Consider the following 26,199-nt stretch of genomic DNA (forward strand, 5'->3'; position numbering starts at 1 on the left):
CCTCAAGTAAAGAAGGGAGACTAAGTTTGCATTTTGTTAACGGTGTTAAAAAGGTAAGTGGAATATTTCTTTAACAACTTTGTTCATTTTTTTAACAGATAAAACATCTCTCTGAAAAAAACCCCTGTCAAATGATAGTAAAAATAGCAAAAGCTTTAAATTATCACCATTCTTTAAGCAAAAGTTAGAAGCGCAGAATCCAGCTGTATAGAAAAGTAGTGGTACTTGTTAATGGATGCAGAGATGAGAAATCTTTTTATGAACTTAACATATTTTGCCGAATCGATATATATATATATATCGTAATTCACTAAATTATTCAGGGCTTGGTCAAGAAACTGGCAAATATTTAACATTATTTCTCATGTAGCAGTGCTAATCAAAAGTATTTGTTACAGTCATATTTAGAATAGCATTTCGCAATTCCTTGATAGAAATACATGGTCATTATGTACAAATAAGAAGAGATAAAGAAAATAAAGAACTACTATCAGTTGTTAAAAAATTACGATGCAACACTTGACAGTGAACTTGAAGAAAGCAATACTAGTAGTATTCAACAATAGCAAAACTTAATTTTAATGCTTCGATGACAAAACGATGAGAATTGTGTGTCATACTTTGGTCACAAGAAGAGAGGAAGAGACCCTCCTTTTTTTCCTTTTTGTCATTTGTCTTCGTATCTGCCTGAACGAATATAAGTGTGGTCTCATTAATCAAGTTTATTAATCATTTTGTACATATAATTAAACATAAATGCGACAAACTTGGGACTTTTTTCAGATTTTGAAAAGTCTGTCATGGATTTAGCCCCCATAAAGAAACTTAACCTTATTTAATATAATTTGTAAACTTGGGTGGAATATTAAATTTTATGATAATGTTTGCCGATCTGAAAAGTAAGCAAACGGTTTGTTCAATGAATATATGTGCACAAGAAGGGCTTGTTTAACTTGGCATTTCAAATTGGTAAAATATGACGCGTCAAATAAAGCTTGTAAACAAAAGAGGTACACTATACATTAATGGATGGTGATTAAGATGAATATTTTGAAGGAAAAAAATCTGATGTTTTCTAATAACCTTGGGTAAATATACAACGTATGAGTGCTGTCCAAAAAGTTCGTGGACACATGTTAAATTTTTAATTAAAGGAAACTACCAAGTGTGTGCGATAATGTTTAGTACAGACCAAGATTAAATAGATATGTAAAATTCAAAGCAATACACATTATTTTACTAACGTTATCTGCATAATAAACGCATTTTTTGAAAAAAAAAAAAAAAAAAAAAAAACAAGATGTGTTTGTGAAACACGGATGCCCCCGTATGGCAGCTTCAGGCGAAGGTAAAAGTTTTTAAAATACAAGTCAGACTCCAAGGTCAAGAGATCAAAGGCGTTGTTACCCAAAGAAAGGACTCGTGTCAATGGGTATACTTGGTAAAATGTGAAAGCCCAAACTCCAACCATTTAAAGGTTGTCGTCAAGTTTAATGTCTTCTATAAGTGGGTCAAACTCCAAGGTCAAGGTCAAAATTAATGGTACGCAGGGGAAGACCTTGTCATAAGAAATACACTTGCAAAATATAAAAGCCCTAGCACCAACTGTTAAAAAATTATGGAAAAGGATAAAGTTTTTCAAAAGTAGATGAAACTCCAAGGTCAAGATCAAAATGTCAAAATTGTTGGTATCCAAAGGATGGTCTTGTCACAATGATTAAACCTGTGAAATTTAAAAGCCCTAGTGCTAATTGTTCAAAAGTTATGGCCAAGGTTAGAGATTTTTAAAAGTGGGTCAAACTCTAAGGTCAAGGTAAAAATAATTTACACCTATGGGAAATATTGTCACTATGAATACAAATGTGAAATATGCAAGCCCTAGCACCAACTGTTGGAAGATTATGGCCAAAGTTAAAGTTGGGTAATTTTTTGCAAAAGTGGGTCAAAGTCCAAGGTCAAGGCCAAAAGGTCACAAATATGTTGGTACTTAAAGGAAGGTCTTGTCATAAGGAATATGCATGTGAAATGTGAAGGCCGTAGCTCCAACCAATCAAAAGTTATGGGCAATATTAAATTTTTATCGGACAAACAGACAGACAGACAGGCAGCTAGACGGACGGACAGGGCAAAAACTATGTACCCACGAATTTCGATTACGGGGCAAAAAAAATCAAAATTTAACGTCATGAAGACGGGATTTCGAACAGTGGTGTTCCATTTTTGCAACGCCTCCCAAATTGTACACACCATCTGAAAAAACTGTTACTGTCTACAACAGATCATTAACGCATAATTTTATGATGCATGAATGGACAAAGTCACTTTTTTGGGCCTTTAATTCTTGCTTCTTTTTTTTTTTTTGGTAATAATTATTTTATTGAAGAAATTTGAAATTCCTTTTCTTACATTAGGCCTCTATCAAGCTTACATTACATATTGAAGGAAATGTTAAATAAAACAGATTTTGAGAAATACATTTAAAAAAACCTAGCTGATAAAAAACAAACTTAGCTAATCAGTGATCATGTACACAATCAGGTAAATGGTCAACTCGATCGTTGCCATAGTAACTCAAGAAGAAATATAGTAAAGATTTGAAAAAAAAAAGAAAGAGTTGTTCCCCGTTAAAACAAAAATGAAGGATTTGATCCTTAATGTATTTTATATAAAATCGCAAAACTTAAATAAAGCCCATTTTCCGGGACACTGATTCTACTGTTTATTTTGCCTTTCTGCTTCATTGACGTCAACATGAGTCGCCGAGACAATGGGTGTATTACTGTATACGAGATGATCACAAGAGAGTGACATAACAAAAGTTGTAATATATTATCACTGGGAAAGAAATCAAAGATGTTCCGAAGGATGAAGAACTGGGTGAGTTATCTATTTGTGTATCCGATCGGACAATTCCATTGTGACTGTCCACATTTCCTTCTCTCGGGCATGTAAAAACTCGAACCGGTTACGTCTTGTTTGTTTATTTTCCGGATTCTAGAGGCAATGGCAATATTCAGAATGTGTTATAGAAATGTTTGTTGACCAGGCAATGGCTTGTTAATTATACCATTATCCGTGAGGTTAATGTGTTAGAGAATTTGGCAGATACTTTGATGCTATATGTAACATGAAATTGGCTATATCCTTTCATTTGAGACTTCAAGTTGACTTAGTTGAAAAAGCCCTTCTCTCTTATGTAAATTTCTCTTTCGAGAGCCAATTTTGAATTCAAATTTTAAAATTTACATGATATAAAAAAAACGGCATTAAAGTTGTAGATGTGGCCACTGGGATATATTTAAAAAATTCTCAGAACTGCGAAAGATGATGGGAAATAATGAAGCCATAATGATGACATTGGTTCAGTCTGTCTGTTCAGATGCATATCAATCGTTGTAGACAGTTTACAAGTTGAAGCTATTTTCTGCTCTTAAGTGGGTAACGCGATGGCTCAATCATGAAGATGCAAGGAAATGCGTAAGAATGACGAAATTGTTGGGTCTTAAAATTTCTTTTCTATTTCAAAATTTCCTGATTTTATTCTTATTTTTTGAAGTTGCATAATCCATTATTTCCTTTGTCCCGTTGTTTTCCAGTTATACAAAATTAGAATTAGTATTCCATGAAACAAAATCGAGGGAAGGGGATTTATAAATGTCCCGTTTCTTCACCTTTTTAAAGTTTTAAGTGCATGTTCTTCGATGAAAAATGAATATATAATTTCGAAATCAAAAGTTTAAAAAATATTAATTCCATTTTTTTTTTTTTTTTTTTTTTTGTTGAAATTCTTAATTATTTTTTTAAAGCACATTTACGAGAAATTAAACTAATGTTTTCCTTCCTACTCATTCATTTACATGAAAACTTGCATTTACTTACATGTAAGTAAAACTTCGACCTTTTTGTAAACAAAGCTTTGTGAATGAAACCTTGAGGGGTGGCAGCACTTGTTTCCGGTAATTTAAAAACAACCGTAAAAGGAATCGGAAATTGTGCCTGTAATTAATGAGGTGGTTGATCTGGCATATCCTTTAAATATACAGAAAAAGGCACGATTTATACTTGATATAATACATAATAAAACAGCTGCAGTGTCCATTTCCATTTCCTCTTCTTGTATTTAGTAAGCAATTAAAATAGGAAGGTTTGAATTAAAAAAAAAAGAAGAATTTATTATATTCAGAATTTCCTGATACAAACATTGCATATTTGTATCTAGTATCTTTTTTTGTGTCATATATGAAGTAAGCAATCTCAGACAGTCCCATACATGTATTTATTTTGTGCACGAGGAAAATATACTTGATATACACTGTACATGTATTGTTGAACACTGTCCTCTTGTTTCTTGTACATGTATATGTGATTTATACTACTGGCGTGTTTAAGAGGCTATCTTTCGGATTGTAAGTGTCTTTAAGCATCTTAAGATACAACTATAAGTCCAAAGATCGTAAAAGCTCTCTTGAGATAGGTATATCGTAAAGATTCTTCTAACGTGCTTACCCTTAGGACCTTTTAGACTACGTCCTAATGTCATTTGGAGACCAGGGGATATAATTATTAGACAATGCAGAGGCGGTAAGCAGATTGAAAATGACTTTCAGTTTCTTCAATATCAAGAATAAAAGAGGATTGACCGTCAAGCTGAGACAATATCTTTCAATATAAAGATTTTAGCATTAATAATTCTGATTGAGAGATTTTTTTTAAATACCCACTGCATGGAATGATATTAATTAAAACAAATGCACTCAAAAAACTTCGGCAGCATTTTCATATAGAATTTTTCTGATTTTAATGACTTTATACACAAACTGAGTACTTTGAGATACATAGTTTTGTTTATTGGGTTGATGAACTGTTGCAATGCTCACTAAAAAAAGGATAATGTTGGAATATGTGTAAAATTACTCTACCTATTTTTTTGGTCTGAATTTAATAAAACGTCACTCAAACTAACCCAAGGATCATAATTCTTAGGAGAAGATAGGTCAAGACCCCTTTTTTGAATTGCCCCTGGTTTGTAATGTCTTTTTCTGAACGATGCAAAAGTTCATCATTACAAAATGGGTATTGTTTCTAATTTTTGGAATACTCAAAGGTCACAAGAAGGCCACAAAATATGTCAATTTCCGGATTTTCTCGATTTTTATGCAAATTTTTGTCAAATTTACATCACATTTTGTTTCAGGAAACAGAGCACAAGCTTGTTTATCAACTAAATTAAATTTGTATATTTCATGCACTAGTATCAGCTAGATGCATCTTGTGTATAAAAATCACAGATAGGCAAGCTTGTGCTCCGTTTCCCAAAGTGAAAAGTACCTCAAATTTGACAAAATTCCATCAGAATTGAGGAAATTCGGTAAAATGTCCTACTTTAGCACCCTCTTGTGGCCCCAATGTACAATAGTGCTGGTTTCAAAACAAGCAACATTTAAAATTCTTAATTGCAGACTACATAATTTTAACAATATTTTGTTTTTTATTTAAAAATGGGGCCAAATTCGGCCGTGACGTGCACCATAGCTTGCCCTTTATTGGTGCTGCCATTCCTAGTAAGTTGCATGCAGTTTTTCTCTCTTATTAAAAGTACAAACCAGTAGAGCTACAGTCTCATCAGAAACTTTCATAAATGCATTTATACAGTAAAAAACAAATCAATTTGTTATTTATTTGTTTCTCAAACAACAAAACTTTAGTTTTTACTTAAATAGGCGATAAGCGCTCCAGTTTCTTGGACGTTTTTGATACATGTATACATGTAATTATATTAAGATCGACTGCTAACGTCTATTTATTGAGACTCAGAATAAGAGAAATTGGGTTGCGATACTTTTTTTTCTGTGGAAAGAACTTTACTCTTCTTTAAAATTGAATCTCAAGCACGGAAGTCATTATGCAATATACATGTACGTCAACTGTGTGTGTAAACGGGAAGTAAAAGATTTTGCTCGTTTTTTGTTGTTTTTGTTTTTTGTTTTTTGGTTATGTTAAAAATATCTTAATTCTCAAGCTTCAATTTTTTTTCTAAATTCAAATTAACAGAGATAAGCTCTTATATTTCCGACATTCTATTACAACAGTCCACTTTTAGTTTCAAATTTTCTTTCAGGACCCACCTGCCGACAATATTTTGTTGATCATCTTTTTTTCCATCTTTAGAATTAAACGACTGTTAGAGGTCTGTCGATTTCCTTTATTCCTTGGGTGGTCCACATTTTAAAAAGATCAGAAGTAATACAATGGATGCTTTCCTTGTCATCATCAAGTAACTCGGTATTTTAACCTGTTTTTCAAATCACACTTGTATCCCGAAATAACCATATTGAATCAAAAAATTCTGATCTCTTTAGAATAAAAACACACTTATTTCAAATAATTTTACCTTCTTTGAGGCAACCGAAAAGTCCATTTTTTTCATCAATTACTGAGTCCTCTAGTGTACACATTTTATTCTATTAAGTATTTGTTTTCTAGTTTTATTAAAGGTGATAGACTGTGCGTTTCCTTCGATTTTTATTTGAATTGCGGAAATCTGCATGGAACTATTTGCGTCTTCAATAAAACTACATAATCCATATATTTTATAAAGTTTTAAAATCACATGTAGTGGTGGTGGTTGGCCGGGGGGGGGGGGGGGGTGTTGTTGTTTGGACCTTTCTCTGACTTATTGGTAATTTTTTTGTTAAATGCTGGAATTTGCCATGCAGTGCTCAACTAACAATTACAAAGGGGGGGGGGGCAGCATCTAGTTGAAAATATACATATTAAAACTACAGCAAAAGAGTATACTCATAAAAAGAAAAAAAGTTGGGGGATAGGGGGGTGCCCCCTCCCCATCCCGCGTTTTATGGGCCTGAAAACAGGTGCTTTCGAAGAATCAGGCCATGAGAAAAGCCCTAGCCTAGTAAGTTGTCGCTCCTTCCTACAACATTATATAACGTCCCTATATATAAAAACAGGTGGTTATAGAAATGACTTGAGCATGATATACATGTATACAATTTTATGGTGAAATCAGCACTTATGAACACTCAAAGTTAGCTGTCAGAAATGTTAAAAATTCACCAATTTTCGGGGCTTCGCCTCTACCAGATTCTCCTGCTCTATGTGCTTCCACATCAAACAAACCCTAAATGTAGCTACGCCCCTGTGCATGTACATGTATCTATAGTTAAAAATTCTCAAATGACGTATAAGGATCAACTTTTTTGGGAAATTTTGTGCGTTAAAAAATACACAATGTTCCTTGAAAGAGAAAATTTCAATTTTTGTTGTTTTTTTTTAATGGAATCGTTTTAATCGTAGTATACTTCCTCGTTTGAGACTGAATTTGTACGCTATGTCACCATTATTGAACTCGGATTCGACAGTTTCAGATTAAAATTTTCGCCGGTAATAAAAAATAAATCACAAATGTTTATTCCCAATTTGCCAAAAAATACAAAGAAATTTTGCTACTAAAGAAATATCAATAAATAAGAATCACCTATTAATACGATTATATGCATTTAATTATTCCGTGTGGATGCGGTTAGTGCTACATTTTTTGAATGGTTGTAAATTTTTTGGGATTTCTACGATGTGTTTTGTTCATGATCGAAAGAAATTCTTGGCATAAAATACCACCATAATTACACGATTTGTCGGATTTCATGAAGTTATACATCACTTGACGGGGTTTTGATTGATTTGATGTGAATATATTGGGACGGAAGCAGTACTTATAACTTGGACATTTCCTTCATGGAACAGGAAAAGGTAAATATTTATTCCCAGTTTAGTTTTGAAGACGTGATTTATGCAGATTACCTGGACAATTAGAAACGCTGTTTTGTCAGGTCAGTTGAATTTAAATTTCCATCACTTTTCCAAAGATTTTAGAGATTTAACATATTGGAGTTATCTTCCTTGTTTCAATGAACTTAACATAAGGCAGATGCATATTTCAGAAAATGTGTTATGAACGAAATTGTACTGGTTTTTGAATGTCCCTTTCTATTGAGAGGAGTTCTTGTTTTCACAGTATGCGGTTTGTTTTTTGAAGTTTTATATATAAGAGTTCGGTAGTTGAACATTTATTTTACTACTCCTTCTTTTTCACAACGTTCTAAAATAATCACTGTATTTCTATAAATCATAGACTTATGCAGGGAGTAATTTTGTACTCTTTACATTCAAACTTCAGTAAAGTTTAGTTCCTTATTACACCAGTTTAGTTCCTCAGAAATTTTATTGAAATCTTTTACAACATTAAAATTCTCCACGTAAAGTTTTCCTTTCTGACTACAAATTTTGTCTTCTCACTCATTTTACGCGTACATCGACTTAACATTACATCAACGATTTTTCCCGTTATTATTAGACAGTCTGGTTTTAATAAATGAATCCCTTCAAGTTTCACTTTTAGTTATCCTCTACTTCCTATGTTTACATGTTTATGGTCAGTGCTAGATGTAATTATTTGCCCATTTACCCCCACTTATCGAGAAAATCAATTTCACACGCTGAAAACGATATCCCCATCCTACTTTTAATACCAGATACGTCTTGTATGTTAATGTCCATTCCTTGATTAATTGATCGACGTCTCGCTGTCTTGCTTAGACAAACATTCAAGAGATGGTCATTTATCGTCAAATGTCGTGAAATCTATAAGGAATAATAGCCATTCTTAATATCACGCGCGACATCTTGATCAGATATACACAATGCTGTATATTGCAGTCACATATACATGAACGTGATATATACATGTGTCTATTCAAAAACTTGGAGTGAAACAGACATGATAAATAGACTAATTTCACGTTTACAAAAGTTATTTCCCTTTGAGGGGTCAATCTGGGGTCAACCGGCGTAAGACACTGTTTTCCCTCTAGAACGTTACCAAATTTTGGGGGACAATATCTCGCAAATTTAAATCCGTTTGAATATGTTCATTATGTTTTTCATGTTGCCCCACACTAAGGCAATACAGGAATGGGTCAAAATTGTCCGATTCCGTTTGAAGGTTGAAAATATTTAAATAAAATTAAAAAAAAGTATTTTATCTGGAAATTATTGAAACTACAAATTTCAGGACGCGTTTGATTGATACATCCTAGCACTTTCATAAAGCAAACTTTATCCTTGATACTTAAGAAAAGTAAAATTTTTGTTGTGTATTAATGAAATATATTCAAACTATAGTCAAGAAAATTCAGAGTAGAAATATAAGAAAGCAAAACCAACTCACCAGTATTGTCAGTCCGTGCTCAGTGATGTGTGCAGAGTTTAACAAATTGAACGCACCCGGTGAAACGTAAACATTAACAATAACAGAGCTCGTGCCCTGTTTACAAAAACAGTTTACGTTTCACGGGTGTGTTCAATTTGTTAAACTCTGCACACATCACTGAGCATGGACTGACAATACTGGTGAGTTAGTTTTGCTTTCTCACATTTCTACTCTTTATTTTCTGGATTATGGTTAATATTTTTCATTAATTCACAACAAAATCTCTACTTTTCTTAAGTATTAAGGATAAAGTTTACTTTTTGAAAATGCATTGATGTGTCAATCAAACGCGTCTCGAAATTTGTAGTTTCAGTAATTTCCAGATAGAATAAGTTTTTTTTTTATTTTATTTCCATGTGAAATACTATAAAAATATATAAGTCATGATATTACACCGAAAATTTGAGAAAATATTAACTTCAAATCTGTGTCCAAGCACCTTTAAGTGAAGACAGGAAGATGGTTAAAAATGATGTTTGTTCTGTTGCCCAGCGAAAGCAAGCCGGGGAATAGTCCGAAATATCTGACGTTTTGCAGGCTTTTTCACGATTTTGATATTTTACGTGCCAGGAAAACGTCAGAACCGGCGCCATTACGAAAACTGGAAATTTCGCCGTCTCCAATCGGAGTTGATTTTCGATACCTGGAAACCGAATTAAATGTCGTTTTCACAATTTATCAATAGCACAATACTTCTAGTACTCACCAATATCGACGAAAAGAAAACATCACTCATCATTTCGATACGGGACTTGAAAGATTTTAAAATGCACGAAATGATAACAAATCTCGACAGTCAGATAAAATGTTTTCATCGGATTGTTTATTTCATAAACAAACCATAAAAACGATGTTGGTGAGTACTAAAAGCATTGTACTATTGACAAATTGTGAGTTTGACATTTCATTCGCTTTGCAAGTACCGAAAATCAACCCGAGAATGCCGCCTCTGGTTGGAGGCGGCGAATTCCCAGTTTTCGTAATTGCGCCGGTTCTGACGTTTTCCTGGCACGTAAAATATCAAAATCGTGAAAAAGCCTGGAAAACGTCAGATATTTCGGACTAGCCGGGGAAAAGATGTGTCCTTAGTTGAGCAATTTTTTATGAAACATCGTCAAGTTACAAATAGAATAATGGTTGAATATCTTAACAATAATAAAATTATTATATCCCTAAAATACCGTTTACTTTAGACTTTAAATATATGAGATATGATAAAAAGAAGGCGCTCATACTTTATCCACATTGGATAAACGACGCTCTCGAGACAGAGGACTCGGGTTGTGATGGGTCACCATACTAATTGTGGGAAGGAATATCCTTATTCACCCATCCTATTGCCGAGATTTGGCCATTTCTGACAGATGGACTGTTCTTGTTATAAAAAATAGCTTGCATGGTAATCTATTAGCTACTACGGAGCATGTCACGTGACTGCCTGTGATTCGCGCATGGGTAGAACGATGGCAGATGTGCATTAAAATCGGAGAGGACTACTTTAAAAAATAATAAACACTGAAACCTCAATTTATTTCTTTTAAGGAAGCAATTCAATTAGTTCGCGAACTTTCTGATCACCCAGCGTACACCACTGATTTATCCATTGATTGAAATAGTCAATGAGAAATGACCAGGAAATCACTTAAGAAAATCATAGAATATACTGCCAATGTAATTAATTTTCCACCTGATGTTTTATATTCTAGTATACAAACATGAAGTCTGATATACATTGTAAACGTGGAATATATGCACAGGAATATTCTTTGCGGAAATTTTCGTTTAGATATCAACCAAAAATTATTTGGAAAAGTACATACAAAACATCTAGTGACTTCGGCTTATGACCTTGTAAAGCAAATAATTAGTTGTTTGCCTCCATCTATTATCCTTAAAAAAGTGTTAGTTAAAAAAACACATGAACATGCTATCGCCCCGGAAACATATGTTGCAGGGTTTTTAGGTTAACCTTTTGGCTTTTTGCTCATCCGATAGATTACATATAAAGTTTAATTTTTTTCTTGAGAGAGAATTGGAAACTTAAGCGTGATGGACTGATTATCTGGCTAACGGACAACTACAAATTAAAGTTTCCCACGGGGGAAGAAAGAGAACCGGCTTCATGTATTTCTAAGTGTTTTACTTAAGATGACCATAAAGTTCGAGATTCCTAGCACTTACGTGTATTGTTATTGTTTAACAATCTTTATTTATTATTTATTTTTTTTGTACATGTACATTTACTTCGCAATAATTTTTTAAGTGGAATCCTCAAATTGCATTCGGTGATGTGATTTCCTAATGCTTTTCCTCCAGTATTTTTTTGACAGCCCTTTCACAAAGGGACCGACCCAGTAAGACCACACAGTTAACGCTATTCTTGGGACTTTTATAAATTACATGTATGAATCTCTGGCACAGTTTACGTTTAGAAGGTTGGAAGGTACATCATTTGTACGACCATTGTCTCTTGCTTCTAATGTCAAGCTCACTTATAGTAAGAAAATATATATATAAAAACTCGCGCGCGGATCGAATTGTCGAAGTAATGTCCAATATAACAATTTTTATATGCTTTTTGTTCTGTTTTGTTTTTTCTGTTTATGTTTTCATTGTGTTTGTCCCGCAAAGCAGTACGAACTTCCGTTAAATGCAATCGAATACCCCCATAGTTTGTCATTTAATTAAGATATGTTTCAGTTTACACGATTTCAATGTAATTTTTTTGTATACTAAACATTGTATTTCCGGTATTTTGTTCAGATATGACAAATCAACATGCATGCTATTTTCTTTACACATCCAGTGGTTGTGTTTAGCGGGGTTTTCCCCCCTTAAATTACGTATCATGAGAGTTTCTGTAGGGAGAGAGAAAAAAGTAATACCTATAGAATTTATTTGTGTAAATCTCTGCAATTCAGCAACTGATATTTTGTTGGAGATAGCAAACTAGTTTGAAAGTACAAAAAGAAAGATTGTATCTTTGTAATGCCTAAGAACTAGAAGATTACGAGACCATTTATTAGCTGGATACATGTATATATATTCATTTTAACTTTAGACGGAGTTCATGTCTTCATGTCTACTTTTTGGTTTATTATGCAATAAACATATGGTTACATTCAAAATTAGAGCCAGAAAGTCGCGATGCTTTAAAAATAGTCTGTTCCAAGTTAATTATAGAAAATGCATTATAAAGACATTTTTTCTGCATTGCACTGGAATGCATGCATGCATCCATGCGGAGTTTAATATAAACACTGTGTACACATTTTGACAAGCAAGTTTAATGTATGAACACCTGTATCATGCACTTCAAATACTGCAGATATTTTTTTTTAAGTTCTTAAAAATATTACACAGTGTTAAGATTTCATACCATGTTGAGAATATGAAAATGAGATATTGTTCTATATTTCTCTTATATTTCAATTTGGACTCCAATTTCTTGTCTATTGAGAGCCCTTTTCCCCCACCTGTGAAATTAACTTACAAAATGTTATTGCAGGGGCCGATAAGTTTACGGCCAGTTTCCCATTTCAGATAGAGTCAGGCTGTTTTTGTACCTCGCTTTACATGGAGCGATTTAGGACACAAAAACAGTATATGTTTTTTTTTCGGGGTATCAGGTTACTCTATACATGAAAATACAATACCATGTTTGTTAATTCTATCTCGAGCTTGATTAGATACAGCCAAAAATTCGTGGGGTCGATGTCCAGTTTGCTGATGTGGTATTTGGCTGTCTCTAGCGAAAAGGCTAGAACCTTTTAAATATTCCGACAGTTCAAAGAATTTCAACATGTTCAAGTTAATCTTTGAATTACGTAGAACCATGCTTACTTCTCTTGGCCATAAAGATCATAATCCAAATATTTTTGCAGAATGGGATTTAAATAGCTTACTTGTTACTTAAAATACGCCCACTATTTTTTTTTTTTTTTTTTTGTATTTTGTTGTATGAATGTGTCCTAAACTGGAATCTTAGCTTTGTCCACTTCAACTGAGATGGTTCTCGCTGTGAGCGAGAAGTATACGTTTGAAATCTCGCGCCTCATTGAGTATTGTGAATAGAATTTGTCCTATATTTGCCCTCCGGAAGCGCGACTCTCATCATATTTTACCAGAGAGTGTGTCAGTGTTGTATAGTTACCTGATCGTATGGATGCGGAATTATAATGAGTGAATCTGTTTGACAGTTATAGCGCGAAACTAACAATAATGGCGGTGAGTTTATATAATATATGTCAAATTTCTTTTTTTTTTATCAGTTAAATTGTGATATTATTTATTATTATTATTTTTTAATATCGTGCAATCAATTATTGCATTCTCATCCTGCCTTATGAATGCGAGGCCTTAAAAGTTTTCTTAAGAACCCCTTTTCACTGAGGATTAACAGTGTTTGTAGGCCTGTTTAAGGATTATGTTTAAACATATGGGGGTTCAAATCATGGTCATTCAGTCATCATGCCAAAAGCAGCAAATCCTCTCTCTATTTGATTAACAACAAAAACGTTTTAATTAAATGGTAAAACTGCTGTTTCAATAGCAACTTTAATATTTTTCTTAAATATTTTGACATATTCTAAATCAACACAAGTGTGTACATAGACAAAACAATGAATATTATAGTATACTCGTAAAATGTAAACAAATGTCAAACTTGATGTTTGTTTTTGACGGAAATGGTAGCAGCTTAGCATATGTATTTTAAATCGTTTAATTCAAATCGGAGCAATATATAAAGGTTTTATCTGTTCGAATTGTAGATAAAATTCAATTAGCTAGGTATATATAAAAAGTCCTATCTGATAATGTGTTCATTATTTATTTATTCGTCTCCTACTTAAGATAGACTTTGTGATGGAGGAAAAGATACTGACTATAAAATTTGATAAAATGTTATATTAAATCGGGACAAGAAATGAAACTATATGATTACTGAACTAGACGTCTTATGTTCTAGCTTAGATGCAAAAACAAAACATCCGAAAAATTCTCTGCATGCGTTGCCTGATCCTGCAACACGGGTAGAAAATTTGAAAGAAACCACCCAATCAGAAGAAAAGACGCGGTGTTCTTGATGGATACTGACTTCAAATTGCAATTTAATACCTTTATAATTGTTGCGCTCGGTCACAAAGGCCCCAGGCCACAATAAGATTTATATAAAAATGAAGCTGCTTATTTAAAACTCTCATTCGTGTGTAACCTTTTGAAACTAGGCACCCTTTCTTTAATAGTGGAACATTTTGATCAAATTTTAGCGAATCCTTTTTATTGTCAGTTAACTATAAAATGACAAATTGGGGGTTTAAGATACCGTATCATTATAAGCTGTTCACAATTGAATAACATTTTAGGGGTTAAAAATGATAATTTTTGATATAGTCAGCCCTTTGAAATCTCATTAAAAAAAAGTCGTATGTAACGCAATTTCACAAATTCCACGACCGATATTTTCTTTCTTTTTTCGTTATAAAAGCCATAAATTAAATTCGGCTTAAAAACCATTCAAGTTGAACGATTTCCATACGAAAGATGACATATATTTTTAAATACATTAGTTTACTTCATAGTGAAAAAATATTCTGAATTTCAATTAAGATGTATGTAGTTTTTTAGCTTCTCTGTTATCTATCACATATCATAGACTTGCTCTCACATTCATGCGAGTCTCAAATGCAGTATAGAATTATCATTTTGCGGTTCTCTCCACTTGACCTTTTCTCTGACCTTTTTCCGGAGCTGTGGTTTTGATATGGATCCGCCAAACTGTCAGTCTAATCAGGAGCATGTGTTATGTCACAAGATAACGTATATCCACGCGAGATTATAAACATTTTGATCATATTAATATGTTGCATTCTCCTTAAAGGAGTACGATCAAATTTTTTTGTTCGTTGATGTGTTATATTAATTTGTTTTGAATACTCACTTTCCACCATGACTCGACTCAAGGTAAATTCAAAGTCTTTGTGTGATAATGATATGTCTTGGAATGTCAAAAAATGTGTCATTCGGTGACTTTGGCGAAGGGTTCCATGATTAATTGTTTTATACTTGTATTTAAGGTTGCTAAGAATAGTAGCACGGATTACTTTAAGTACTTCGACCTAGAAAGTGTTATAAAGGGTTATTCAAGTGAGCTTCATTGCATTTCACATCCGCATCCAAAAATAAGCGCTAGTTTTAATGACAATATTCTTATAAGCTTAATTAATGCCAAGATTTAATTGACCCTATATTTTTATATCCTTTTTAAAGAAATATAATTAATTTCATTAAAAGTTCCGTCATTCATAACAGTTTCCTGTGAACGTGTCAGATGTGCAGTATAGCCCGTCTATGTGTGAGAACGTTTAACTATGTCACGATTAAGAACAAACTTTAACGATCTTGTGCTACTGTATCCGTCCTCTAGAAATGCCAATCAGTCGTAGAGTGTCACATCTAAAGAAGGATGTACTTTAAAAAAAATGTTTCCCTGTAGTATAAAGATATAATTTGTTTACTCATATCCATGGGTCTCGTTTGAAATTTCGTCATTATGATATTATTTTTTTTTTTAAAAATATCTAGTTACATGAGTTTGATAAGTCAACCATAAGTTTTGTGCATTGCGTACCACACAGACCTTTATCTTTCATTAATATTTTTTATCTTAAATTATTATTTTTTATGGTCCCTCATGAATATTGCCGGGACAGTTTATGTTTCCCAAGTCCATCTTCTGTCTGTAAGTTCGCGACTCTTTGCTGTTCAAGTTGTATTTATTAAATCATATCGAAAGGAGCTCTACTCAAGTTTTATAATTTTATGACCTTGACCTTACATAATTTTTACAGTTTGCGTTTAGCCCAACTGTTAAGAAAACTTCTGTACAATGTATATTTTTTTTCTCGTAATTCATTCACTGATACATGTATTTTAGTGTTAGCTATTCAATTGAGTCATAATTTTCTGTCCTTGACCTCCCACATGTATATGACATTGCTTCATTATTTTGTGGTTACCTTATTTTCAAATAAACTCTTGAAGAATTTTCACCAAATTTCACTTACTGATACAAATTTGTGAGAGGTACTTCGTATTCAACCGTGTCATAATTTATCCGGACCTTGAAATTTACTACAGCCTCTTGCACCACTATTTCTTGTTTTCACCTTACTTCAAAAAGATGTTCCAGATGCTATCATTAGACTTCATACATTGGTACAAAATGAGAAAAAAATAGACATGTTCATTATTTTGGGGTTGACCTTCTCTGTGACCTTGAACTTCATTTTTAAAGGGTTTTTTCATCACACTCCATACAAAGATACCTATTTGGTAAAAGTGATTTAACTGAATTATTATATTCTAACCTTGACCTTGACGTTGTTTTGCATTTACCATTCAACTGTGTCGTAATCACTTACCTTGACCTTCTCTGTAACCTTGAATTTGAAGTTTTCCCCACTGTTACCGGTAGTTTATGTTGTTGAATTCATAAAGGATAACTAAAGTATAACTTCATACAACTTCATTGAAAGGTATTTTCCCAGGAGAGCATTTCAATCACACCTACTTTTGCTGTGTACATGTCTGTGAGAATGAACTTGAAACAACGAGATTTCATCTAGCTGTAAGATAAAGATGAAGCAAAAACTACAAACCTGTGTGAAAAAGATTATGAAAATTATTTTTTCTCTCATCATTTTATACTTTAGCTCAGACCGAGATGGAATTATATTTCTTTTCATGTTGCAATATAAATATACCATTGGGCTGGGTATTCATATCCTACGTACACATTTCTATTTTTTTCTTTCTTATAGTCTGGATGTTCAAAGAGGAGCATTTGAGAGTGAACGTGTAGTTGTAAATTTAAGTATTAGTGAAATGATTACATACCTACATTTAGTTTAGTTTACAAAAATAGAAAGAAGGTAAAAAAAGGTATCAGATTTGTAGATAAATTACATGATCAGCTGGGTTTGAGGGCTTTTCACGAGTACATAACTGCTTGCATCAATAACTTTATAAATATATCAATTCCCATTCCTTTTTGTTACATTAAAGTAGAGAACCCACAATCCATTTGTGACCAGTACATTGACAAATTTTATTTCACTGACGAGTAATACATGTGAGGTCGCGCCCCCAGGGGCAATAATGATGGCGCTACTTGAAATAAAGGAAATCATCACTAACCATTGAAACCTTTCTTGTACAAAAGTGGTTTAAGTCATTAAAGAAACTTGTAAGAGTCAAACGCCCCATGACAATTACTGTTTCCTTATCTTTGTTCATTAAAAGTATATATTAAGGGGCAGACTGAAAAGTGTTTCTTTCATACGTATTTTATATTGTATACAACATCAAATTTGTTGCTTCCATTGGTAATGTTTCTTAAACCTGATCGAGAAAAGGAGAGAATTTTTACTGTGTACAAACACAAAAACTTTTTTGTTATTTCCTCGGATACATTTAACAGGTAACTCATAAATATAGGGTATAAATATGATAACCACAACTTTACTCGGCATTTTTTCTTCAAAATAACTTTTTAATTTTCCCCCTTTTTTCAGCTCAACCCCCCTGACAGAAGGGAGAGGAATGCCTATGATGGCGACGAGTTACTTCCCCTGACTGAATCTGACTTCGAAGTTATGTCGGATTCAGATTCGCCGGCAAACGGGACTGTGAATGGAGTTCATGTGAATGGAAATATGTCGGTCAAACCCAAACCCATGCATATGAAAGAGGAAAATGTCCGAGGAATCCGGTGCGGTTTTGGATCGTATTCCCCGGATTGTCTTCAAAAATTCAACAACCCCAAAGCTTTATTATTTTTCCTCTGTTGTTTTTGTACGTTACAAGGTAAGGAGCTCCACATACTTCCAGTAAGAATTCTATGGTAAAAGAAATGTACGTTTCGTTGTGCAAATCTTAATATTAAATCATGGGCCTTCAGATTGTTTTAATCCACTGGCATCCAGGAGGTATGTTTTTTTATAACCCCGGTATGTCAGTCGGATTAAATATGAAGGCCTCTGCCATGTGTGCGCAAACTGCGATCAGTCGTTCTTTTCTAAATCAAAGCAGCTCAGCGAACGCGTGGGTGACATGCTTATTTGTCGAGAGAGTAAATTCAAATGATTTATAATACACTGTATCGCAGAGAACATGTCACAATCTCCTTTGAAGATGATATATGCGATCTAAATTTGATGTAATTCTAGAAAGCAATATATCCTTCATTATTTAGTACATATATATGTACATCATTTTCCGGGTCATGCATTTTTTTTTATGTAAATGAGTCAATATTACAATTTTTATTTCATTTTTTTTTTTTTAGGTTTTGTTGTGAATGGTATAAATAATGTAAATACTACCTCAATAGAACGTCGATTTGAACTGCCCAGTTCACGGGTGGGGTCCATATCGAGCGCTTACGATGTCTCGGCGGCCATTCTGGGCATTATCATCTCGTACTTCGGTTCGGGAAAAAACAAACCTCGTATGATTGCCTGTGCTTGTCTAGTGATGTCATTGGGATCTTTCATCATGGCGCTTCCACATTTTACAACAGGGTTGTATGAATGGGGTCAAAATTTGGCAGAATCTTGTCGAGGTAACTGTCCTTGTCTTCAGGTTAACCATTGGTATATTTTATTTGTAGTTTTACTACAGTAGCTGTTAATAAATTTTTATCTGATACCCCCTAAACAATTGGGTGGAGGTTACATGTGTATTGAAATCACCTTATCCGCCCGCTTGTCCTGTCGAGGCCACAACTTTGTAATGGAGAAAAATTGGAAACTCATAACGGTATTTGACAGAAAGATTGCTATGTACATTGTACATTTAAAAATATATATAATATTTTTCTTCTTTTGTTGTATTTTAAGGTTCATTGATACTCCGATAAGAGAGATAACTCTTAACGACATAAAAGATTGTTATTCCTTTATAGATTTGTAAAGTTGAAATGTCTTTTTTGTTCAATTTTGCCTCGTAAGCTATAGTATAATTGTTTGTATTTTACTTATCAAAAAATTTTCTTTCGGAAAATTATAAAAGTTAAAGCAAAATTTTATATGAGTGAGCAGAGGGTTTATGAACCTTAAATTAGAACTGACTTGGATCTGATTCTTTTCGTGTTGCAATACATATCCAATAAATATATTTTTGTGCCCGCGGAGAAAATAAATTTTTGTCGTAAAAAAAAGTTGGATAAATCTTAACGTTAGAACTTAACTTGGTGCAAATGATTATTTTGGAACATCGAGTACCAAAAGAATTTTAAAAATGCCACGTAATTTATTTTCTATGCACTAATACAAGTAAAAGAAGTATAACTATATATTTATAGATCACTTCTTAGCTCTAACAAAGTTTTAAAGAATTTGCACTTTTATTGTTTCAAGACCGATCTTAATAGCCACAATATCATCTTTGAGTCATAATCTTAGGATTCAAATATCAGTTACAGAAGGGGGATTTCTCTATCGTCAATTCATTGAGTAACAGGAAAAACTGTACGGAGACTGGTAGCGTGAAGCGGCGATCTTTTCCTTAAAGATCTAACAAGGATAAGTCGAGATTTCCTTGTTTTTTCCGTGTTAATCGGTGACAAACTTTATTATTTGTAGTTTCCTATATAAGTTATAAGTAGAGCATTTATTTTCGTGAAGCTATGGAATGCGCACTTTTAAAATCTGCCAGTCCCTTCGTTTGCCCATGTGCCTGATGAACATGAACAACTGTGTCCGACACGATTGGGCAATAAGACATCAAATTCGTTTAATTAAAGGAGAAATGAAATGAAAGGAAGAAATTGTATTTTTTTTTTTCAACTTACCTATGCTTGAAAGTGCATCATACATATGTATACACAAACGTGACAATGCATTAAGGGGTACGCCTCAATGTCACTTAAAGTACGAATGTCTTTGGGTTATATTTCTTTCCGTATTTTTATCCTCTGAATTAAATATACCTAAATCTGAAAAATGTACAAGGACATTTTTGTAATATATAATTAAAGGTTATCTATATTGCACCTGAGTTATCTACAGCCACAATATAATTTTGAGGTACCCTTTGAAATAACATGTCCTTTAGTGCTTTTAGGTTAATATTTAACATTCGACCATTATGTTCGTTTTTTTTCCCTGTACAATTTGTCATTTTCCCTCTTATAGTACTCGTAATATTTAAAGTTATTAAGATGTTTAATATAACTTTGCATGATGCTCAGACATTTTGCTTACATTTGTAATATATAGTACCTGTAACATATACGATAAACTTTTCTGTAACACGATATCATTTTGATACGTAAAGTGAATTCATTGCATACTTGTTGTTTTAAACCATACTCTTGTGTATCTGAAGTTATGCAGAATTCCTCCTTAGACTGGAGAAAGCGATTCGGATCACCCCCAATCAAGGACGTTAAGTCAAAAATGTGCATATCAACAAATCGTTTGTCACATGATATATTCAAGGCTGTATTTCAATAGAAAATCAAATGATTTGACTTTCTATAAATTCTGGAGTGAAATTTACATGTCTAGGGGGGTTTCTAGGAGCGTCCTTATCCGTGTGAGGATCCGATGGAATCAGCCTTTTCACGACACCACTCTAAATGTGTCTTTAATGTTAGTTCAGTACAATGTCCCTCCGGATGATAATGAACTATAAACATTAACGGGAAACCGCTATACAGACACTGAAATGAAATGCCAAATTTTGTTTTACATCCGAATTTAGTAAATTGTTTTGGGAAAATTACGCAATTATCATGTATGTTTGAACTCTCCCAGGGTACAGGGGAGTACCATATATACTGTTCACCTAGGGTTTACTGAAAAACCCTGAAGAATTGTGACATTCACGTTTAACAACGTTTGCTCCTATGACACAGTTTAACCTTGCGGTGCAATATGTATAATGCACTCATGTGATGATTTTTTTTTAAAATAATGAAAAGGCTGATATGATAATAATGACCTATTTCTTTAAACGGTGATCATCATATTAAGAGCTTAAACAAGTTATTTTGTATACGTATTCAATGAAGCACGTGTCCGCACGTGTATTTTGCGAACTGCACTCAATGCAATTCATTATTGCAGAGTAGGTAAATTATATTTGACATCTTTTTCCCAGTATGAGTAATAATTTGTGTTTTACTTACACTTACGAATAAAGATTTAATCATTTGTTCAAGTTCGTATCAATCGACACTTTGGAAATGTCATTTTGATTTAAAATAAATGTAATATGAATATTTAGTCCCCCCCCCCCCCAGAACTTAATAAATTTAACTGAAGTGCATACATCGCCATGTTCTTGATAATGAACATACACTGTACATGTGTATAAGAATATATGATTTCAGCCTAATTAACATTCCCATCTTTTCAGCAATTTTTCTGTGTTTTACTCTGAAACTCTTTGTGTTTCAGATCCAGCTGCCGCGGCGCTCGCCAAAAGCTCCTGTTCCGCGGACAATGAGCACCTACTGCAGCGATACCTTTATGTGTTTCTTCTTGGGCAGACCCTCCACGGTATCGGGGGAACCACCCTGTACATTGTGGGCGTGGCTCTAATTGATGACAGTGTACCCTCCGCTGCCTCTCCCCTATATGTTGGTAGGTAAGATTCATCTCTATAACACCTGCTATATATATCAAAATATATCTTTTTTAATCCCGTAACTTTCTCAGAATTCTACCGCTTCTGCTTTTCTTTTCAAATGCTTATAGAAATCATTTGCAAAATCACTCAAAAAGAAATAAAGTGTGGTATTTCGAGCCTTCATAGGTTTTACTGTAAAGATAATGAAAACACATATAGAAATCATTTGTTTTAGGTATTATGTACGCATTCGCCACCTTGGGACCCGCTCTCGGTTACGTAGTTGGGGGACGACTACTTGACATATACGTTGATTTTCATGAAGTAGACAGGTGAGCTAGGTTTAACGATATTTCTGTGAGTTAAGGTGGTACTGTAGTATGTATCAGTAATGAGTGGACATTTGGACTTTCTTTTCGTTTCAGCGTATCGATAACTCCCGATGACCCCCGATGGGTTGGTGCCTGGTGGATTGGTTTTGCAGTAGCCTCTGTGCTCTTTTTAGTAGTTTCAATCCCAATATTTGGTTATGGGACAGAACTACCAAGTATGTTTTGTAAAACCTGTATTGAGCTTTGTTCTAATTAATACCTTTTATGCATGCGTTATTTATATTTAAAAAAATCCTATACTTACGTTTTACCTGTTTTATTCCCAGCTGCACAGAATGTGCGAGAGACCCGTGTGACAGAAACACACATGGACAATTCAGCAGAGAAAAGCGAAAAAGAGCTTGGGAAATCCATCAAGGATATGCCAAAATCCTTCTGGATCCTTATGAAAAACCCAGCCTTCCTGTTTATTTCATTGGCTGGAACCTTCGAGGGATTTTCTACCTCGGGAATGGCAACATTTCTACCGAAATTTATTCAGAATCAGTTTGGTGTCTCCGCTGCGTGGGCAGCGATATTAGCAGGTATAAAATTGACTTAGTGTATATAACATTACCAATATCATATATCAAGCATGATTCTAAACTTCTGTCGAAAAGTATCTCAAACTTTTTTTTTCTTCAAAAAATAATAGGAGTGGTTGCAGTCCCTGGGGCTGCAGGGGGGCAGTTTGTAGGAGGGATTATTTGTAAGAAGTGGAAGTTAAAAGTACAGGGCATGCTGCGGCTTAACGTCATTGTCTGCATCGTTGCACTACTTTTGGATGCTGTAGTCTGGGTCAGATGTGATCTTGAAGATATTGCAGGTGTTAATGTCGGATATTTTCAAGGGTAATCACGCAGTTTTGACTTTTTTTCTAATCTGTATCGTTTTTCTTGGTACAATTCCCATAAACCTTCAATTTTGCAAATTGTCTATTTATAAATGTTGTCAGGATATTAAAATGACATCTGAAATTTAATTGCAGAGAAAACCAGAATGGCTTAGTATCAACATGCAACAATAATTGCTCCTGTACCACAGAGCTATATGAGCCAGTATGTGGTGAAAATAACATTCAGTATTTTTCACCGTGTCATGCAGGTTGTTCAGGAAAAGCTAGTGCAGACGGCGTAAGTAGAATATCTTAATCATTTTACCTTCTCGACTTTTTAGCTACATTTACACCCATATTATTATTACACATACATAAATATGGCCATTTCACTGATAGTTTGGATTGTTGGATGTTGCTAACGATGGGATGGCATTAACCTGACCATTTGATCGTAAAAACGCTCTATGCACCAAATTCAAAAAACTATAAAATATACCCGACTTTTCCAATGCTTACACATGCTAACACAAATTGTTAGGTCCATTATTTTCAATCTTTATGATAATGAATTTCTCCTTTTACCCGATCATGACAAATTTAGAGCACAAACGCGCGTAACTGGGCGACATGGGATGCTTACTCCTCCATGGCGCCTGATCCCACCTCTGATGTTTTTAGAGGTCCATGTCTACTCTGCTCACAAATTGTATCATTTCAATGGCCTTTGGAGCATGATCACTGTTCGTTGTCTTTATTTTTCATGCTCTGATGCGAAATGAACAGCATATGCTATTCTGATAGTTTGGTGTGACGCAATTAAGACCACGTCACCCAAAAGTGCAAACTATTTATAAAAATGTAATACATTATATTGGTAGGCATAGAAATGTGGTGAAACGGTTTTTATTTTCAATTTTCAGACTTATTCACATTGCACGTGTCTAGCTGCTACAAGTCAATACAGTTTGTCCAATCTGACGCAGTCAAGTTTAGCTTCAGTCAAGAAGGGCAAATGTAATTCTGATTGCTTCAAAATGTACATTTTTCTACCCATTCTACTTTTATCCATCTTTTTCCGATTCGTTGAATCGCCTCCATCAGTGGCTGTCACGTTAAGGTAAACACAAGTTCTCTTTACCTATCCATTTAGATGATATACTAGTATCTTTAATTACTTTGAAGAAAAAACAACAACAACGTTTCTTTTTTTTTTCTTTGCAAAAAATTGTTTAGTATGGTACTTATTGCATTTTGATACCTTTGTAATTCAGTGCAATAAATAAAGCAATAACATTTTCAAAATCGGGCATAAAATATATTGTTTTAAAGGTATGTATATTTGATTTCAGGTGCATTCATGATAGTCAACGTACCTTTGCGTTAGGTATACAGTGGTTTATTGCTAGGTTGCTAGGTAAGGTTTTATGAAACTATAACTTAACAACAGAAAAAAACAAATTTCAGTTTAAACTGAACCTTAAATGGTTTTATCCAAAAAAAAAACACTTGATTTTGCGTTCTAATAGCAATATCTTTTTTTCCGCAGGTACAGTACCTGGACCTATTTTATTTGGTGTTGTAATAGACAGTACATGTTTAGTGTGGAAGGAAAAATGCAATGAACAAGCTTCCTGTTGGATTTACGACAATCTAGCTTTAAGTCAAAACTTCTTTATTATTTTGATGTGTGTTAAGATTTTGGCAGCTATTATGTTTGTGTTGGCCTACAAGTTTTATAATCCCCCTTCAGACAAAATTCCAAACCTCAATATTACTGTAAATCACACGGCAGAGAATGGGGTCGTCTCTCACAAACAGGAGAGTGGAAATACTTCGGACTCTTCGGAAGGCTCTCTGCGAACTTCCACGATATGAAAGGTTGTGTGTGTTTCTTAATTTATTGCGGATGTTGCTTGTTAATTGCAGATTAAGTTATTTACACGAACATTCCTGGTATGCGCCCATTCAGTTCAACTCTGGCATGGGATGTGGAGGATACATTGTTATACTGCTAGTACAAAAGTGCAGTGTAACAGATTTCTGATTGATGTATTTATGTATTTTTTTTAACTGTGTGTGTTAGTGAATGCAATATTTGTTCTATGCGTGCTGGTTCATGCAAAAATGTGTTCAACAGAATATTTTTACATAAGGAGTACATGTACAACGTATGACTTTCCTTCATTTTTTTTTTTGGTATGATTATGGCAAATTTGTCTCGTCGTTGCATTAAACTCGTTCTGTGATAATATGTTCAATTTGATCCTTACTAATTATATTAGAAATATTCTTACCATTATTTCTTGAAAATGAATATCTGAAGTTCATATTGTGACAACTTTTTATCCAAAAAAAAAAATAATCCTCGATTATTAATCACAGTGACACTTATTTGAAAGGTAATCTGATGTTGAAATTGAATACTCACTCGTAAATACAAGTTTCTCCAAATTATTTAAAGCTGGTCGCCTTATATAGATCCACAGGCTCGCGATCTGCGCTCCTTAGAGGAGAATGTGTAATTTCATTAAGTTGTACTCTTTTTTTTAAATGAACAATGTGGGAACAGGATTTATTAATTTTATTCTTCTATATAAGTCGCCAAAGAGTTCCTCAGAGCTATTTCTGCCTGTTATACTCATTAAAAAAAAATATTCTTCATAATACCGAAGAAATACAGCCACCCGCAACCCTACCCCACCTCACTCATTTTGAATGCAAGTGACCAGAAAATACTCAACAAAGTTGGAATATTTTCGAAGGTGTCTATTAACACTGCATGAATTTATGTATATTGATGAAAAATTTATTTTTTTGTAATAAATTATTTTTGAAAAGTTGCATCTTGTTTCATCAAAATTAAGAACGATGAGTTTTGTTATACGAGCTTCCACATGGGGAATTGAAATAAATTCCCTGACAGTGAAACAAGTGAGCTATAGAATCGGACACTTTTTAAACTTTTTATGTATAGCTTACCTGACCAGGAACTAATATATGCAATCACTTGGAGTTTATTGTTGTCATCGTAAACTTTTTTTTTCAAAAACCTCGACAGATTTTTC

At 33.7% G+C, this 26,199-nt stretch overlaps 1 protein-coding gene across 4 annotated transcripts; it reads left to right on the plus strand.

Moving 5' to 3' along the window:
• LOC133184693 (solute carrier organic anion transporter family member 4C1-like) lies at positions 1-25,975 on the plus strand. 4 transcript variants are annotated; one of them, XM_061319791.1, is made up of 12 exons: positions 1-53; positions 17,863-18,154; positions 18,636-18,911; positions 21,754-21,939; positions 22,161-22,257; positions 22,351-22,472; positions 22,584-22,841; positions 22,952-23,147; positions 23,285-23,429; positions 24,055-24,251; positions 24,484-24,548; positions 24,681-25,975. In XM_061319791.1, the coding sequence occupies exons 2-12, from the start codon at positions 17,944-17,946 to the stop codon at positions 25,007-25,009; spliced, it is 2,082 nt and encodes a 693-aa protein (XP_061175775.1). In that variant the 5' UTR covers positions 1-53; positions 17,863-17,943; the 3' UTR covers positions 25,010-25,975. The 4 variants fall into 4 exon arrangements, with proteins under 4 accessions (XP_061175775.1, XP_061175752.1, XP_061175760.1 ...); XM_061319768.1 differs by lacking the exon at positions 1-53 and adding an exon at positions 2,822-2,877; XM_061319776.1 differs by lacking the exon at positions 1-53 and adding an exon at positions 13,342-13,513.
• Positions 25,976-26,199: the final 224 nt, after the last annotated feature.

Source organism: Saccostrea echinata, unplaced genomic scaffold, assembly GCF_033153115.1.
Source record: "Saccostrea echinata isolate AGI-Se365-2 ecotype Australia unplaced genomic scaffold, CSIRO_AGI_Sech_v1 ptg000001l, whole genome shotgun sequence".
Taxonomy (NCBI): Eukaryota; Metazoa; Mollusca; class Bivalvia; order Ostreida; family Ostreidae; genus Saccostrea; species Saccostrea echinata.

What these genes read in the sequence shown, in the direction of transcription:
- LOC133184693 (XM_061319768.1), top strand. Translation starts at nt 2,854, where the DNA reads ATGTTCCGAAGGATGAAGAACTGG. An exon ending in TTGTTTTTGTACGTTACAAG is followed by an intron (nt 18,155 to 18,635) that starts GTAAGGAGCTCC and finishes TTTTTTTTTTAG; the next exon opens with GTTTTGTTGTGAATGGTATA. An exon ending in GATTTTCATGAAGTAGACAG is followed by an intron (nt 22,258 to 22,350) that starts GTGAGCTAGGTT and finishes TTTTCGTTTCAG; the next exon opens with CGTATCGATAACTCCCGATG.